The sequence below is a fragment of the Podarcis melisellensis genome (assembly GCF_964234715.1).
Source record: "Podarcis melisellensis genome assembly, chromosome: 13".
Taxonomy (NCBI): domain Eukaryota; kingdom Metazoa; phylum Chordata; class Lepidosauria; order Squamata; family Lacertidae; genus Podarcis; species Podarcis melisellensis.
The window spans coordinates 40,625,662-40,643,271 of NC_138545.1; the positions used below are offsets into that span (position 1 = coordinate 40,625,662).

Here is a 17,610-nt window from a genome sequence, read left to right on the forward strand (position 1 = left end):
CCCTTTGGGCTGGTTTGTGGAGGACAAATGCACAGAATCTGCACTGCTAAAGACCAAAGACCTTCTAGTTCAGTCGCTGGAGACATACCCAGCAGAACCGTACCTTTCAGAAAGCAACACAGGTCTTCAAAAAATGAAGCAGAGACCACACCTTCAACTGGGGGAAAATAAATATCCAGCTCCCTTCTAGCTACGATAAAAGATCTTGCTCAAATTGTTTGCAATGACAGATTCCTGCAGTTTATACTACCACCACCCCACACACACATGGAAAAATTTCATAACTTTTCTTAGTAACTGTTCCCACTAACTTTCCTTTAAAAATTAAAAGTGCTTTAAAGCACATAAAGAATATTGCATGACTAGGTAAGACCAAAAGGTCAATCTAGGGCATCATCCAGCTTCCAGCAGCCAGGTAATCTTGGGAACCCTACAAACAAGCCCAGAGGCAATGCCATCCCGTGATATTCCCATTAGGAAGTGTTATTCAGGCGTACACTACATTGTTTAAATCCTAAAACCACACAGCTGTGAATTAGTCTAATTCTTTTGAAAACTATTTAACCAAGTGGCCGTCTCCACATCATGCATTAATGAATTCTAGAAGCCCGCTGTGTGTACCGTGAAGAAATACTTCATTTCATCCATCCCGAATCTAGCACCAACCAATTTCACTGAGCAACTCAGGGGTGCATTGTTATTACCGAGGGCCAAACAAAGTTCTCTCTCCACACCAGTCACAATTCCAAACTCTTGTATCACTCTCTGAATTCAGCTATCTTTTTTTCCTTTTCCTTTTCTTCTTTAATCTATAAAGCCTCAAATGCTTCGATTTCCCCTCATAGGAAACATTCTCTTGTGTGGGCAAACCCATGTTAGATGGGTCACCCAAAGTGGCAGCTCTTCCCCAATCCTACATCATGCATGCAGGACATCAGAACACTTCCGGTCTCTGCCCATGTGTGGTTGATGGTCCTTGCCTGAGCATCTCCCCTGAAGCACGGATTGGACAGGGGGTACAGGCAAACCTCTCACATCCAGGCTTCCTCTCTAGCCCTTTTGTGCCTTACACACTTCAGTTTTTACTTAATTATCTGTGAGCAATAGGTGTCCCCCCCCCCCCGGCTGATCCCAAAATACATCCTTCATCCCCATTGTCAACTTCTGCAGGGGTCCTTCAAGAGTGCGCATCTCCTACTGTTCCCATTGGAGTATTTATCCACTTTTACCCCTAACAAGTAAGATCAGGCGCATGCAGTGATACCCCCACAGTCCTTTCCCTCTGCTTTTCTAGACAGCAAACAGTTATTTTCTTCAGAGCTGCCAGAAGAGTCACCTACTCTGACAGCGTTCACACATGAACCAAACAGCTAAAGGGTGGAGTACTCTTGAAAGCAAAGTCCTCATCCTCCTCACTTAACTCCTATCTCAGTGAAGAGCTTTAAAATCACATTAAAAAGAAGTCTCGTCTACTGAAAAATATCTATCACGTACTAGAGCCCTTTCTAAGCTATCCCACTTGAAACAGCATGTGAGGAAATTACCACTCATCAAAACCTCCCTGCATGTGGTAATCTAGCACTACAGGACAAAAGGCAGTAGCCTCATTTTCCCCCTCTTAGGCCTGACAGTTTGCCACGCTGGGTTTGTTTTTGTGATGTCCCCCATACAAGGGAGCCCTGAAGCAAGCAAGCCCTCACTTGCAGCCTCGAGTGATACATTCCAAGGAGGCTGTAACACAAAATATTTCCAAAAGTGTATTAGTCCTCCTCAGGGTAGGCCCAATGAAATTAATCAGCCCAAGTTAGTCATGGCCATTAACCCGAATGGGTCTACTGTGAGCAGGACCAGTGCTGAATAATAATAATAAATAATAATGATAATGATAATAATAATAATTTATTACTTATACCCCTGCCATCTGGCCGGGCCTCCCCAGCCACCCAAATAGCACCCAAACTCTGGTTCTGAAGTTTAAACAAGGCCCCAGGTGATGGGCGGCTCTGGTCCCTTACTTCCCAGAACATGAAATCTACCCTGAGGAAGATGCCATTGTCACCCCTAGCTTCATCTTTTGCGAAGGCTCACCTCTATAAGCAGCACCCCTTCATTTCCATCCATCCCCTTTGGACTCAATCCACCTCCTTTCCAGGTCTTGGCTAAACAAGCTAAGTTTCTTGGTTCTCCGAGGATTACGCTTCCCTTCAAGGCATCCACCAGAAATTCTTCCATGGACAGCTTGTCTGAGATGCTTTCTGCAGGCTGGTGGCTACATTTGGAGAAGCTCCGCTCCAAGCTCAGGCCTGAGAGGCGTTGCTCACCATCCACACAGGAAAGGTCATCAAAGAGATGGGTCCTCAGAGGGTTGAGTTTCAAGGGAGGAAAGAGGTCACTGTAGCCACAGAAATCAAGGGGGAACTTCCGATAAGGGAAAGGGTGTGGAGTCTCTGACTGAGGGGTAAAAATGTCTTGCGTGTGGGCCTTCCAGACATGGCTCAGGCACTGAGCAGGGCTGATCAGCTTGTGTAATTCTAGCTTTCCTCGATTCTTCAGCAAGTCCAACTTGCCAGCAGGTAGGGCTTGTTTGGGTTTCTCCAAGGGGCTGAGATCGCAGCCCAAATCCTTGCATGACTTTGAAAGCCAGGAAGCGCTACTGAAGAGGGTGTCCGAGGGAGAGTCATCCTCCTGGAAGTAAAGGGGGAAAGAGTTACATCAAGCAGGGAATGATTCTCTCAGTAGGGGCCGCTCCCAAAATACAAGTCTCACTGACAGGGCCTGGGGAAGAAATTATTTCAAATGTTTAGGTGCCAGGCCAAAAATGCATTTCAAAATTCTTTGGGGCCAGATTCCGGGTTTCGGAAGGTATCGGCAAACCAGTTGCCTGGGATTTCGCTTGTTCTTACTCCCAAGAAAGTCCTATAGGTAAAGGTAAAGGGACCCCTGACCATTAGGTCCAGTCGTGACCGACTCTGGGGTTGCAGTGCTCATGTCGCTTTATTGGCCAAGGGAGCCGGCGTACAGCTTCCGGGTCATGCGGCCAGCATGACTAAGCCACTTCTGGCGAAACCAGAGCAGCGCATGGAAACGCCGTTTACCTTCCCACTGCAGCGGTACCTATTTATCTACTTGCACTGGTGTGCTTTCAAACTGCTAGGTTGGCAGGAGCAGGGACCGAGCAACGGGAGCTCACCCCGTCGCGGGGATTCAAACCGCCGACCTTCTGATCGGCAAGTCCTAGGCTCTGTGGTTTAAGCCACAGCGCCACCTGCGTCAAGAAAGTCCTATACCTGTGCATGATTGAAGAAAACATAGAAAAGGCCTTACCTGCACTGGAATTGGCGTGCAGCTCTCCTGCTCTGGGGTTCTTGGCTTGTGAGGTGGGGAGGCCGACTCCTTGTGTGTCAGAAGATGGGATCTTTTCTTTCGCCGTTTCTTACGGGACTTGCCACGATGCATAGCTTTCCTGTAGGCTGGGGCGATTTTGCCCTCAGTTGCGTAGGCCACATTGTTGGGGATCTGATCGAGGCTACAAGACCGGCTGGCACAGAGAAGGGTATTGCAAAGGAATTTTAGTTTAAAAGCAGCAGCGACGGAACATGACCTTCTCTAGCTGAATTGAAAACTAAGAAGTATAAAAGGAGAAGTTAGAAGAACCTCTAGATCCTAAGAACAACGAAGCTTCTCGGCCACAAAATGGAATTCCATTTTGCACAACGCCTGGCAATGGATTATACGAGACACTGCATTAACAAACAAACAAAAATAGTGCAACAAACACTAATTTTAATTTATGCGACCTAAGTCCATTTCTTAAAATGTATATTTTGTACAGTCAAAGTACAAAATACATCTCTATTCAACAATGTTTTGGGGGTTAAAGGTGTTAGTCTATTGTGAGTGAGGGGGCTGCAATGCTGAAAGAATTGCCCTTATTCTGAATTGGCCTTGTTTGACCTCAGAGATGTAGTCATGTTTACCATGTGATCTCTGATTGGCTAGGGTCATTCTGGGAAGGAGAAGCAGCCCTAAAAAGCAGGGGGAAGGGGCAGTGGGAGGGAGACAGTGGCTTCACAACAGCCATCAACAACTATGGAAAAGCGACAAAAAATGATTTTTTTGGTAGGAGATATTTTACCCTTTGTACCAATATGCAATTATCTCTTACACACACACGGATGAGTGTTCAGCTCAACCCCATGTACTTTGTGCTTTTATCAGAACTCAGGTACAAAATAATACACAATAACTTGGATGTTTCCTCACTCTGCAGCTTCCCATCCTTTCTATTACTTAAAGCATTTAAAGTCATTGGCTTAGGCCTCGTTCATACCTCACACTATTCCAAACCACAGCTTAGTGTGTGATTCCCCAGGTACTGTGACCTGCTGTGCTCAGCTAAGCCACAGCTTGGGCTTGGCATGTCGTCTGGGAGCAAACCTTGGTTACAGATTGTGATTAGAGAGAGCTGAGCCACAAGGCCAGGTTCAAAGGACACACTAAGCCAAGCCATGGTTAAGTTCATCATGGTGCAGCAAAAATGATGGCAGGAGCAAAGGAGCCATGTTCTCCATGCAAGCCTGCATAAAACACACCAAGGCATTGTTTGTCTCAGCATTACATGAGAACTAGGCCTCATATATTTTAAACTCCATGGTGAATATTGGGTATTCAAAGCAAATCCTGTTCCCAGGATACAGGGTTAAGATGGAGTAGAAGATGCATTCTAGAATCAAAGTTCCCACCCTGCAATGCAATTGAGATTTGTGGCTCTTTCTGCACACTGTGTGTTATAGGGGAGACCTTACCTGAATCGTTTGGTGTCAGCAAGAAAAGGCCTCTCAGAATATGTAGGGCTGAACTCCTGGCTGATCTCACCTGGAGGGGAAAGCAAACAAGGCCAATACAAGCCAGGGTGAGGCAGGAAATGCCAGAGTCATACCATCTTCTGGAAATCAGCTTTGCTGTAGCGAAGGAGGATGTCAAAACTTAACTCCCAAAAGAGCCACGAGATCACCAAGTGGGACCGTGAGTATTCTGTTTGGGGAGATGTGGGGAGGAATCACAAATCTGGATGAAAAAATATGCAAGCCAAAATCCAAATAACTGCATATTTGGTCTCAATGTCCATGGGAGTTTAGGATTTGTGTCTGGCGGGGAGGGACATGCTAACTGCTTCGCAAGTGGCTTCAAAATTTGGAGTGTGTTTCAGGAGCAATTTACAATACAGCATAGGAGAGGACAACTCAGTGGAAAAAAGGCTCCTGGGCATGGATAAAGTAGCCCTGTTTTAACACTTCAATTTCTCTTGTGCCTCATAATTGTTGATCTTTCCTACGGTATTCTAACTAAACCGCTTGTATTTCCCAGAATCTGAGCCCCAGAAGAGTTACATCTGTTTGGTTTCTTCTATTTACTACTGTATAAAATGTTATTCTGACATACCAGCACCTTATACCTCAGCAGTTGGGATCCTCCTTCTATGGATGGTGAGTGAAGCAACAGCAAGCATGGGGTATGTCGGCTGAACAAGTTTCCCATTAGTTGGGCTGATGGGGTTGCAAGTCTGCTAGAGGGCTTTGATGCAGAAAGCTACAGCTACAGCTTCACCCCCAGCCACAATCCAATTTTAGCCCCCCATCCGCTCAGCGTTGCAGCTCCCCACTTACATTCTGCCTGGGCAATGATGGAGATTGAGGCTAAGCTCCCTTTCCCACTGTCTTCCTTGGCAGTTCCTTTGGCAATCACGTCGCTCAGAATCTTCCACGGTCCCTGGAAGACATTTTTCTCTGGATCCTCTACTTCGCAAACGCTGCTCTTTTTCTCAGTCACCACCTCCTTCGGTCCCTTATCCGTAGGAAGCTCCTTTGGGTGCCCAACGATAACTGGAGCATCTTGGCAAGCTATTTCCATTATGGCCATCTCCTCCTTTTGCTAGAAGGCTGGAAGATAAATCCCACAAAAAAGAACAAGCCATTAGAACAGATGCCCTCTCTTCATAGAACCATAGTACTGTGGGGTAAGAAGGGAACCTTGAGAACATCTAGGGCAACCCCCTAAATGCAGGAATCTCAGCACATGGTCCAGAATGTGGAGACCACACACTATTGAGTTCTCCTTCCCTCTCACAAACACACTGATGATGTCTGATAACAGGGAGCATTCACTAGCGGGGGAAATACGCAAGGTGGACCCATGACACACATATCTCTCTTACTTGCTCATAATTCACATGTCCCTCTCAGGCAAACCACACATGCACACAGGCCACACATTCCTATCTCTCCCCCCCCCCAACACACACCAGCTATAAATACATATCTCTCTCAAGTGCATCTCACATATGATGGGTGCCTGCAGGAAACTGGGGGGGGGGGGGGAGGAGTGTCAGGGGAAGTAAAACACAGAAAGGGTGGAATAGGCTGATTTCTCACAAAAAAAAATTGAGAAGGATCATGCCTGTATGTTTTGCCTCGTATCTCAGGTTCTAACTACCAATACTACTATTTCATCTTTATTCATTATATGCCACACATCTGACTGGGCTGCCCCAGCCACTCTGGAAGGCTCCCAACGAAGTATTAAACACACAATAGAACCTCAAACATTAAAAACTTCCCTGCAAATGCTAGGCACTTGCTTAAAAACAAAATGGGGAAACTGAGGGTTATGGTACATGCTGGGGGCAGCAAAGAAGGCTTTCATGGGCTCTATGGTGCCCGTGGGCACGGGATTGGCGATTCCTGTTGAACAGGATATTTTGGGCAGTGGATACAAGGCGACTGTCCCTTCCTTTTCTGGGTGGTGAGAGGGAAGGATAGATAGACACATTCTCCCTTTCCTTCCCCCACCTCCATTTTCCTTGCTGTGTTGCATCACATTAAAATGTTCAGGTCTGGGCTGGTTGCCAGTCCTGACTGAGAGCATTATATTGCTATTTAGCGTGGGCGGGTGGGTAGGGGAACACTCTGGGGAATAAGAAACCGGGAAAGGCATTCAGGGAAGTGGGGACAGTTCTCCTATAGCATGTGAGGAGGAGCTTTTAAAAATCTCGTGGCACATTCCTCCTCCAAACTTCGCTTTCAGGGCATGCATTTTTAGGGAGGCCAGTTGTCTCCACCCTCCCACCCCCGGTCTTCCATCTTCTCAAATGATGCCCTCATACCTCATGACTCAAATGCTCTCAACCTGACCTTCCATCTCTCTCCCCACCCCCACCCCCTTTCTGTCCTTCAACATTCACTGTTTGAACCAATTTAGACCTATCAACTAAATTGGAAAGCTCACACAGTGTGCCATATGTTTGGTTCCTTTCAGACCCCTCCAGGACCCCCCCCCACAGTGCAAACATGAGAATATAATGGAGAAATAAAACAAGGATTTTAATGCACCTGTGACTGGGCATCAGTGATGGGTCATCTTCCCTGCAAACGAGGGGGAAAGTGAGGCTTGTCACCAAATACTGATGGGCATTTTGAGCTATGTCTTGCATGCAGTGTTTCAGTGCAGAGATAACATTAAGGTTTTTTTATATTCCATATTTGGTATCTTTCAATTGCATACAGCTCTGAGCTTTGGACTAAGCGAGCAGACTCTCTGTGACAGGGAAAGGAACTGCGGGGCACACTGCTCTTTGAACCACAATCCGACACCCAGCCTCTTGACAACAGAGAATCCTTTCCCTGTTTCGCAAGGCTCTTTCGTGGCAGGGTGCCGGCCAGTTTTCCGCCTCTCCTTTGAGCTTCACACTAGCAAAGGGCACTTCCCTGTGCTTCTGATGAGCCAGAAGCAGAATGGGGGAACCTCCGGACACTGCACCCAACTGGAGTGGGTCTTGCAAGAGACGGTGTCCTGTCTCCAGCTTGCAAGCCTTGCCCAGGCTGGGCACCCCTGTCTCCCACCACTTCCCGGCACAGGCAGGTTTCCAGACAGGCAGAGGTGGTGCCGGCTGGCTGGGGAGGGTGTGGCAGAGGCCCAATGAAGGGCTGCACACACACTTTCTCAGTGCTCCTTTCTGACCACATACACAGTACAGCCTTTTTTCTGTTTTTAGGAAGTCTGTCCTCTTTAGGCAGTTTTTTTCTTCTTCTTTTAATGCACTTCTGCAAACCTTGGGGTTCCCTCAAACAAGGAAGATACCTCTGTTTTTTCACTGGCCCTATTTTGGCTACAAAGCTGTTATTGGGGGAGCGGTTTAGTCCCGTATTGTTTATTCTGATTTAAACAGTTTATATATCCCTTAACTCCCATGGTTAATAAATGGTTTATAAAAACGCAATGCAAAAAAAGGAGGAAGTTAAAACTATAAAATCTCTATTAAAATGCCTGATGGATGTTGGGTAGGGAGGGGGGAGTGTCTGACTTCAACTGGAAGGGAGTTCCATAAAACTATGCCCTCAATACTAAACTCACAGCTCCTGGGGGATACAAGCCCTGCATCCAAGCCGTGGGGGACCACCCCAAAAAACATCAGTGATTGGGCAGGGATATAAGAGATTGGGCAGTCCTTGCAGTATCCTGAACCCAAATTGTTAAGGGCCTTGCAAATTAATACAAGCACGTTGAACCTGGCCTGGTAGCATATAGATTTTTGTTGTTGTAGGTGCTGTGGTTGTTTTTTTTTAGTCTCTATAAAATTTATTTAATTTTCAGATTTTGAAATTTACAAAAATGGTACTGGATACTCTATGGGATCAAAAGCCACAGAGAAAATGAGAAGCTGAGTCAAACTCCGGCCACAATCATGCCTTTGCCTTTACCTGACCAGCAACGCTTACCCTTCCACAGACTCCTTACGGTTATTGTTTCGTAGACCATTTTAAACCTGCCTTTTAACTTCAAAAAAATGCCCAAGGAAGTTCACAATATAAATGAAATTAAAAATAAGAGCAGCAGTAAAATAATTTTAATCCGCAGATTAAAAACAAATTCAGATTAAAATGATGGGACAAAATGCTCCACACATTGGGGAAAGTATCAAATGCTTGCCAGAAAAAGAAGTCTTCACACCTAGGCACCTTTCCACCTGTGACCAACACCCTTGGCCCTGCTGAACTTGCTGCTTCAAGGTCACAGCTCACCTTGATTGTTCTGGCTTCTATCTCCCAAGGCTGCTTCTTGGCTTTGCCGCAAGTGACAGCCTCTGTCTGAGCGCCTGCTTCTGCTGCCATCTCTGTTCCTGTAATGAACGCCCACGGCCCATTTCCCAACACTGATAATGCACTCTGGGCAGGATCTCCTCCCGCGTTCTAGTTGCAAAGCTACCAGGTATGAATGGAGAGCAAGCTCGGCCTTTTTTCCGCTGAAGCTTGCCTCAAGTGTTTCCAAGTCCACTTCGTGCAAGGATTCCCTTCTGTGTTTTGAGAAGGGAGAAGTTAGGCCTCAAAAGTGAAACCAAGTCATCTGATTGCCATATACAGTAGTTGCAGGGGGAAGCGGTGAGGTCCTCACAAATCACCACTTCATTTTAGTAAGGCCTCAAGCCTCATCTTCCTGAAAGAGAACAGGAAGCAAAGGCCCTCCTTGTTAAAATAATATTTAGCTGCCCTTCCTGAACCTATTCAGGAAGATACAACGAACAATAGGGTGCTGTTTCGGGGGTGACCTTATCTGCAGCAGGGAAGAAAAGCTGCTTCCTCTCTGCGAGATGCTTTTTACCCAAAATCGAAAGTCATTGTTCCTTGTCCCAAGGTAACCCCTGCCTACCCAAACAAAGAATCCTAAGGTGCCTGAGCTACATATTCATGTGTCAAAAGAAAGAAATAAAACACTTGTGGCACTTTAGAAGTGCTAACAGGCTGATGAAGAGGTGGGCAACCTATCGGTCCATGGTGTGGATAATCTGCCTTATGTCAGCATCCAGATAGAGACAAGGATGGGCAGAAATGCAGACAAAAGTGATCTGGATGAACACATCCAGAATCAGAGATCGGAGAGGTTTCCATTTAAAATGCTAGACAACTGCATCCACACTTCCTGAAAAAATACAGGTGGCGACCATTTTGCTTGCATTCAACTGATGCACGGGTCGTTTTGGAACTGGAAGAGAGCATAACAGGGGGGGGTGCATAACGGGGCAGGCTTATGTGTGCTCCACCAAATCATGTGAATGCCCAAAATGCTGCCCCTGCACAAATGGGGAGTTGTCTGTACGCAAATCAAAGCACAGCCACCCTTCAGCATTTGCACTTCTTTGAACTTGCAGTTCTCTAACTAATCCTCAGTTATTATTTATTACAAGACTATGTGTATTAGGGGAAAGTGTGCATTGCAAGGATGCATGTTGTAAAAATGCATTATATCAAGGAAACTGCTTGCAGAAGTGTGCGCGTTTGTGTGTTAGGAGAAATGTACACCAAAATTATGGCGATTTTTTGGTGAGGAGGTTCCTTTTCCAGGTCAAAACTGATGTGCAATTGTAAAGAACAAACCTAAAACTGGAAAAACGATAAAACAGATAAACCAAAACCAACAAATTGATCTATTAACCCTAACTGGATTAAAGGTTGTCCTGTTAAGAAAGAGGTTGCTCCATTTCATTTTTACTTAAATAACAGCAACCATCAGTGGCATAGCGTGGGGGGTGCAGGGGGGCCCGGCCGCACCGGGCGCAACATCTGGGGGTTAGGGTTACGGGGCGCAAATCCACGGGTTAGGGGGCGCAAATTACTTGCCTTGCCCTGGGTGCTGACAACCCACGCTACGCCACTGGCAACCATGGTACGTGGGAAAATGGTATGTTAGTCTTTTCTCATCACACCACAGACTCAATGAAAGCTGCCCCTCCCAGAGCTGTTCCTCATCATGGCAACTATTTGATTGCAGGAGAAAACCAAACCACACATTTAACATAGTGTATAGTTTGGCCCTGAGTCTACAAGGACCATGTGCTGCTAGCATCCCATTGCTGCATTATTAATCAAGACATGGAAGCTGAATTTGCAAACCACCAATTCTGGAATACAGTACTCTATGTGCTTCCCAGCCTGTGTTGCATTTTTAATTTTACACATCTCAGACAGAATTAGGCAGGAAACATCTGGCAAGCAACCACAGCAGCAGCTGTCCATTCATCACCAATGAGGTATTTGAAACTTGTGTGTTGTATCCCCGCCCCCCTTAAGAGAAAATGTTTCATTCCAGAGTACAGTAATACAAACAATTTGTACCTTGTGTCTATCTTGGCAAAACTGCATCTCAAGCATCAGCAATTTAAACACTGAGGATTGCTTTAAGCCAGTCACAGGGTGTTCCAAAAAACTACAATTTCATCTTTAATACACAGTGGACTTGAACCCATGAAACCTTATGTGGCAATAAAAGTCTTTAAGGTGCTGCAAGATTCTTTGTTGTTTGTAAACACCCTAGGTTTGTAAACAATTGATCACCTGGGTGATCAGGAATTGTCTCCAAGCAACCAAGTGGGGAAGAGTTTGTAAACTGAAAGAAAATTAGTTTGTTTTCATCTTCAAAGAAGATATATGTCAGCTGGTGACTTATTTACAAGACTAAACCATATTCCAAATTTCTCAAAATACACCCTGTAATGCTAAGGAGAAGCACCAAGCAGACACAGTATATGCTGGATTTTAATATACACAGGAAAGCTTAAACTCCTATTAGTAATATTTTAAGACTATTACATTTACAGTTTTGTTTTTTAAATGCAAATGAGGATTGGCATGTCTTTTCATTGCACAGCACATTGCCACATATTTGTAGGGGGAAATGCATGGAACTGGAAGCCAAGAGAATATCAACCTGTTAGACTCAGACTGACTGGACATCACACCCACAGGAAGAAAAACAAAGTATAATAAGCCACTGAAGCTTCAACCATAGGAGCATAAGAGGAGGCTTCTGGGCCATCCCATCCAGTCCAACATCCTGTTCTCACAGTGGCCAACCAGATGCCCATGGGAAACCCACATGCACAGGAGCAATCTCCCCGCTTGAGGTTTCCAGAAACTGCTATTCAGAAACATCATAACTGCCACAAACCACAGAAACCCTACCTAGCCCTTCTGTGGTCTCTGAAACTCTACCAGACACTATCCAGACCATATTACCACTTCAGCATTAACTTTGATAGAGTTTTGTCCACCCTGAACAAAAATGCACTTCTGTCCTTATGCTACAGCAAAGTTATGAAACTCAAAGGTCCGTACATTTTTTTGCTGGCCTTGGTAGCAAAGGCAAGACCTGTTATCGTTAGGATCCACCCCTCGCCATCGGCACAATTTTCTATGCCTGCTTGCCGGAAAGCCGCATTATGTTCTATGGGGCTTACACACCTAGGTACCTGTGTACAGGATTGCAGTCCTGACCTCACACTGCACCTCCATGCGATGTCAAGGACAATTCCCCTTCTGCAGCTCTAAACCTTAGGTGCTGGGGGAAGGGATTACAGTGGTACCTCAGTTTAAGAACAGTCCTGTTTAAAAATGATTTGGTTTACGAACTCCGCAAAACCATAAGTAGTATCCCAGTTTGAGAACTTTACCTCGATCTAAGAACGGAATCCGAACGGTGGAAGGGCACCAGGTCTCATTAGGGAAAGCGAGCCTCAGTTTAAGAATGGTTTTAGTTTAAGAACGGACTTCCAGAATGGATTAAGTTCATAAACGTACCACTGTATTATTAGTAGTAATAGTAACAGCAGTATACCACCCTGTACCTGTAGATCTCAGGGCAGCTCACAACATAAAATCACAATATGAACACAAAATACATGATAAAAATAGAAACAAAAAACAACCCAATAATCCACAAGACAAAGCAGCCAGTCCCAACGTTCCTCTCTAGGTTGTAGACATAAAGTAAAGCAAGCATCTTTTCTATCACTACACTGAGCTCTCTGAAGGTCAGTGCAATTGAAGGGGTGATTTCTCTACCCACCCACCCAAGTTTCCAAGCTAGAGGGGAATGTTGGGGCTCCCCTTGCCATCGCTGCCTTTGGGCAAAAACTACTGTGGCAAGAATGGCAAACAGAAATGTAAATCCTAGGGAGAGAGATGCATCTACCTCCTCAAACTTACAACCTTTTTTCTTTTGATAGGTCTTTGGCCCAATTGACAATGCCTGCCTCCCCTGTTTTAGTGGCTTTGTTAACTGCTACACTTTGCCTAATTTTCTTGAATGCATTTATTTTTAATTTTGATTTAATCTATATTAGACATTTCTAAAAGAACCTGAAAGCCAAGGTAAAATGCTTGATAACTATCAGACCTCACATTTCTGGTGTGGAGCCTGGCAGGCTACTAGCTTGCTATTTGAAAGCTACTGTAGACAAGAAGAAGCCTATCAATCCCGGATGAAAAGAGCTGCTAGACGAAGGCATATGGGCTATGCTGTTATGTTTGGGCTAAGTAAGTTAAACCGAATGAGGTGTGTGCAGGTATCCTGGGAAAGGGCAAGTAAAGGTTCACAGAAAATAAACTCCTCACATGGTGCTCATCAAGGCTTACTGGGAGGCATAACTTGCTACGTGCTGGAAGGTGAATTCAAGCTTATTTTCCTTTTTCCATCCCATCCTTCCTCCAAGGTTCTCACAGTGGGACACATACACCCCTGCAAGGGAAGTTAGGCTGAGAGGCACCCACATGGCCCAGGGTCATCCTTTAGGTCTCTGAAACCAGTAAACCCAAGTCTAAGCCCACTGCAGTCATTACATATTGCAAGGATAATACCTAGTGGTTTATTTACAAAGCGCCTTGTACACCTCCTCTTGAGTGCCCAATAAGGTGCTGTGCAGGGAGAAGAGACCTATCTATCTATACAAAATATGCACATGGGGGAGAGGGGGCAGCAAGTAGCAAAACAGCCTGCCAGCTTTTAATTCTGTCAGCTTCCTCCCAACTTTAATTCTGTTAACTTGGCTGACAGCTCCATCACAGAGCAGGAGACTCCTAAATCTCAGGGCCATGGGTTCGAGTTCCACACTGGGCGGAAAAACTCCTGCCTTGCAGGGGATGGGACTAGACAATCCTCGGGGGTCACTTCCAACTCTATAAATAGTCAATGGTTCTAAATTCTCAACAACACTGGGATATTAGCTCAGCCCAAGGCATGATAGAGAACACCGGGAAAAGATAGACATAATATTTTACAAGGACAGGAAGAAACATCACAGACACACAGGAAGAACAAGGATATAGCTTGAATGCTTCACCTGCAGGTTTATAAAACATTTAATGTGTCCATACAAATGGAAGTTGTTAATATTGGAGTTGTTGTATAAGGGACTTCTATGTTGACGGGAGTGTAACTGAAATCAATAAGATTTTGGAATGCAGAAATAAAGTAAATCATCAAACCATCAATTCTAGCATGCAGGGGGGACACCGAAATTATATGATTTGGCATCTGAATGATTGGTACTAGTAATTGTATTCTAATTTGGCATTGCTATAATAAGGCTATTATTGGATTATTGGAATTGAAAACTAATAAAATTTAAAAAAAAAAAGATTCTAAATTCTCATCCAGAGACACTTAGGAGGTGGGAACGAGGAACGGCCGTGCTAGGCAAGCAATAGGTGCGGCAAATTAGGACTCCGCCCCTGGCGGGGGATTAGCTTGAGAGAGCTGCGGTCCTTCCTCAGAGACTACAACTCCCATCAGCCTCGGCCCCCCACCGGCGCTGCTTTCGCACAGGATGGAGGAAAATGAAGTCTGAAGGAAGTTTTGGCTGAGGAGCGCAGAACACACACGCACACACACGAACATACCCCTCTAAGCCGCGAATAGCGGGGCCGTGCTGAGGGCTGAAGAGACGAGGGGCAAACCAGAGGGAGAAGAAAATAAGTTTTTGGGGGGGAGTGAGAAGCAGCACTCCCCCCTCGCGCACACGGGAGAAGCAGCAGCTTCAGGAAGCCCAAACACACCCCTTTAAAAAGCAAGGTGCGGCACAAACCAGAAACCCACCTGTCGCGGGGTTGGGGGGAGAAGACACAAGACCCACAGCAGGCACTTCCGGCCTCCTTCCCTCCTCAGGCACAGACTGACAGGAAGCTTAAAAGCGGACGCCTCAAGGCGGAGGGGCAGAGCCGGCCACGCCCCGCAATCCCACCTCCGCCCAATCAGACGCCGCTATTTCCTCGAAGCCACGCCCACTTTCTCCCACGCTGCTTCGCGCCTTCCCCCGTCCACCTCCCTGTCTCAGGGGAGGGGGTGTGGGACAAAATGGCTTCAGGGATAAGCCACGCCCAGGCGGCGGGCAAGGCCGGCGGTGACGTCACCCGCGCGGGCGTGTTCCTCCTCCCGCCCCTTTCAAGGCCCTCCAATAACGCTTCCTCCTTTCTTCCTGTCTCTTTCTGATTGGTTCCCGGGAGCTGCCCGTGATTTCCTATAACTACTTTGGCTGCGGGAAAACGCAGTACAGTAGTAAGAAGAAGTGCTGTTTTTTCTAAAGCAGTGTTTACGGGTAGTTTCATTTTGACTCAAGACAATCACCATTTTATAGTTCAAATCGGGAAGAATACAATAAATGGAGAAAAGTATAAATATTCACAAAATGTTTAGGGGTCTGCGTCCCCCTAGGAAAAAACCCAATAAAATAATAATGGCTTGAGAGCGTTATATCCGGCTGGATCTTTTTCAATAAATTGTTTTCTCGACGGGTGTGACTCGAATTCAGAACGGGAGTGGCAAGATGTTAGTCTTTCCCAGCATACACACACAAATGACTATGTAAGACAGTAAATCTGTTAAAAATGACAAGCAAGGACTGTATGATGACTTGCACATGTAAGCATATGGTCTCAAACTGACTTTCTCTTATATGCTGCTTTTTGCGACAATGGCGACTGTTACTACTGATCCTAAGCTAAATAGTTTAGTTGCCCAGCCCTCCATCAACTACCGTCCCTTCCCGAACCCACAGCTCTCAACTGCCTCACCTGCAACATTCAAAGCCTGATCCAATCTTCACTCACCTCCAGCATTCCACCCTCCCTCCCTCCTTAACGTTCCCTTAATACCGTAATTCCAATACAATCGCCTTCGTTACCCTGTTACACTGGTTTTCAACCAGTGAGCCGTGGCACCCTGGGGTGACTTCCAGGAGCGTTCAGGTAAACCCTGAGTGGCTGTCCTTTCATTAACCTGCAGCCCAGATCTTCCTGCTTTCTCTCTCTTTCTCTCCGAGGCACATTGAGGGAGAGCCGGCAGCTTTAACTTGCAGCCCGTTATCTTCCTTCATCTCTTCCCTACCCCCCGTTTATCTTCTTAAAATATCCACATCCACCCACGAAAAAATCCTCCCCAGCTTCAGTAACTAACAGTTCCTCGGTTTTACAAAAAGGGCTTCAGAAATAATTAAGTAGTTTGATGGTGTGTGGGTGTGTTCTGTAAGGAGGAATCTAAAAATAACTCTGAAAGTGGGGTCTTTTATGTTTCTCCTCCTACCGCAAACATCCCTTCCCCCATTTCTTCTCTACCTACCCTGCAGGTAACCCCCATCCCCCTTAACAGTTATCCAGCTTTGTTAGGGTTGCCGTATTTCAAAAAGTAAAAACCAGGACACCCCGAAGTTGTTGAGGTTTGACTTGTCTAAGATCCAGGACAAGGCACCGCCTTTCAGAAATTCCGCCTAAACGTCAATTCCATCTGGGAAATCCCAATAATGGCAGCCCTAATTGTGGGGACAGGCAGAATGTTGCGGTAAAGGACCATGTTTGCATGTGTGTCCTGTGCTGTGTGTTTCTTGCTTTCCTACCACGCAGTAAGAAAGCATTTCTGCTGCTGATCTTAATCTTGTTTTGCCCTTTCCACCCCCAGATACACTCTAATTTCGGGAAAGCCTGGGGCTGCTGTATGAAGTAATAATAATAATTATTATTATTAATTATACCCCGCCCATCTGGCTGGGCCTCCCCAGCCACTCTGGGCAGCTTCTATAAAAACCAAAAATACAGTAAAATATCACACGTTAAAAACTTCCCTGAACAGGGCTGCCTTAAGATGTCTTCTGAATGTCAGGTAGTTGTTTATCACTTTGACATCTGCTGGAAGGGCGTTCCACAGGGTGGGCGCCACTACCGAGAAGGCCCTCTGCCTGGTTCCCTGTAGCTTTGCTTCTCGCAATGAGGGAAATCTCCAGAAGGCCCTCGGCGCTGGACCTCAGCGTCCGGGCAGAATGATGGGGGTGGAGACGCTCCTTCAGGTATACTGGACCTAAGCTCAGCCCTTAGCAGTGTGCTCCCACTTTACGCACATGCCCACTGGCTGTTACAAGACAATAATAATAATAATAATAATAATAATAATAATAATAATACTTTTATTTATACCCCACCCATCTGGCTAGGTTACCCCAGCCACTCTGGGCAGCTAAAGGATGGAGGGGGGCCCTAAGATGCACTATGATCTCAACCCACTACACTTTGACACCCCGCTTTATTCTTTATTATTAATACAGCTGCCTGACAACCCAACAGCCTGGCCTCTGTTTTCCAGCTGATGTCACAATGGGCAGGTTTGCAAGCAGGCAAACCTGAGAGAGGGATGCCTGTCAGTCTGATGGTGATACACTTGCCAAGGCAAGTGTTGCCCATAAGTGATAATGAGCAGGAACTGTGAAGGTAAGAGGAGCTCAGATGCCAGGTTCTTGGG

At 46.0% G+C, this 17,610-nt stretch overlaps 1 protein-coding gene and 1 long non-coding RNA gene across 2 annotated transcripts in view; both read right to left on the bottom strand.

Annotated features, from left to right (window-relative positions):
* MAP3K14 (mitogen-activated protein kinase kinase kinase 14) overlaps positions 1-15,068 on the bottom strand; it is a 36,891-nt gene extending 21,823 nt beyond the window's left edge. Inside the window, exons 1-5 of the mRNA XM_081883924.1 lie at positions 14,923-15,068; positions 5,667-5,939; positions 4,806-4,875; positions 3,325-3,538; positions 2,089-2,685 (exon numbers count right to left, since the gene is read on the bottom strand). Of these exons, the coding sequence (XP_081740050.1) occupies positions 2,089-2,685; positions 3,325-3,538; positions 4,806-4,875; positions 5,667-5,919 (1,134 nt within the window). The 5' untranslated portion in view covers positions 5,920-5,939; positions 14,923-15,068. The remainder of the gene's footprint in view (positions 1-2,088; positions 2,686-3,324; positions 3,539-4,805; positions 4,876-5,666; positions 5,940-14,922) is intronic.
* The window catches only part of LOC309354399, a 266,088-nt gene that overhangs the window by 153,779 nt on the left and 94,699 nt on the right, over positions 1-17,610 (bottom strand). The gene's annotated exons all lie outside the window — the stretch shown is intronic.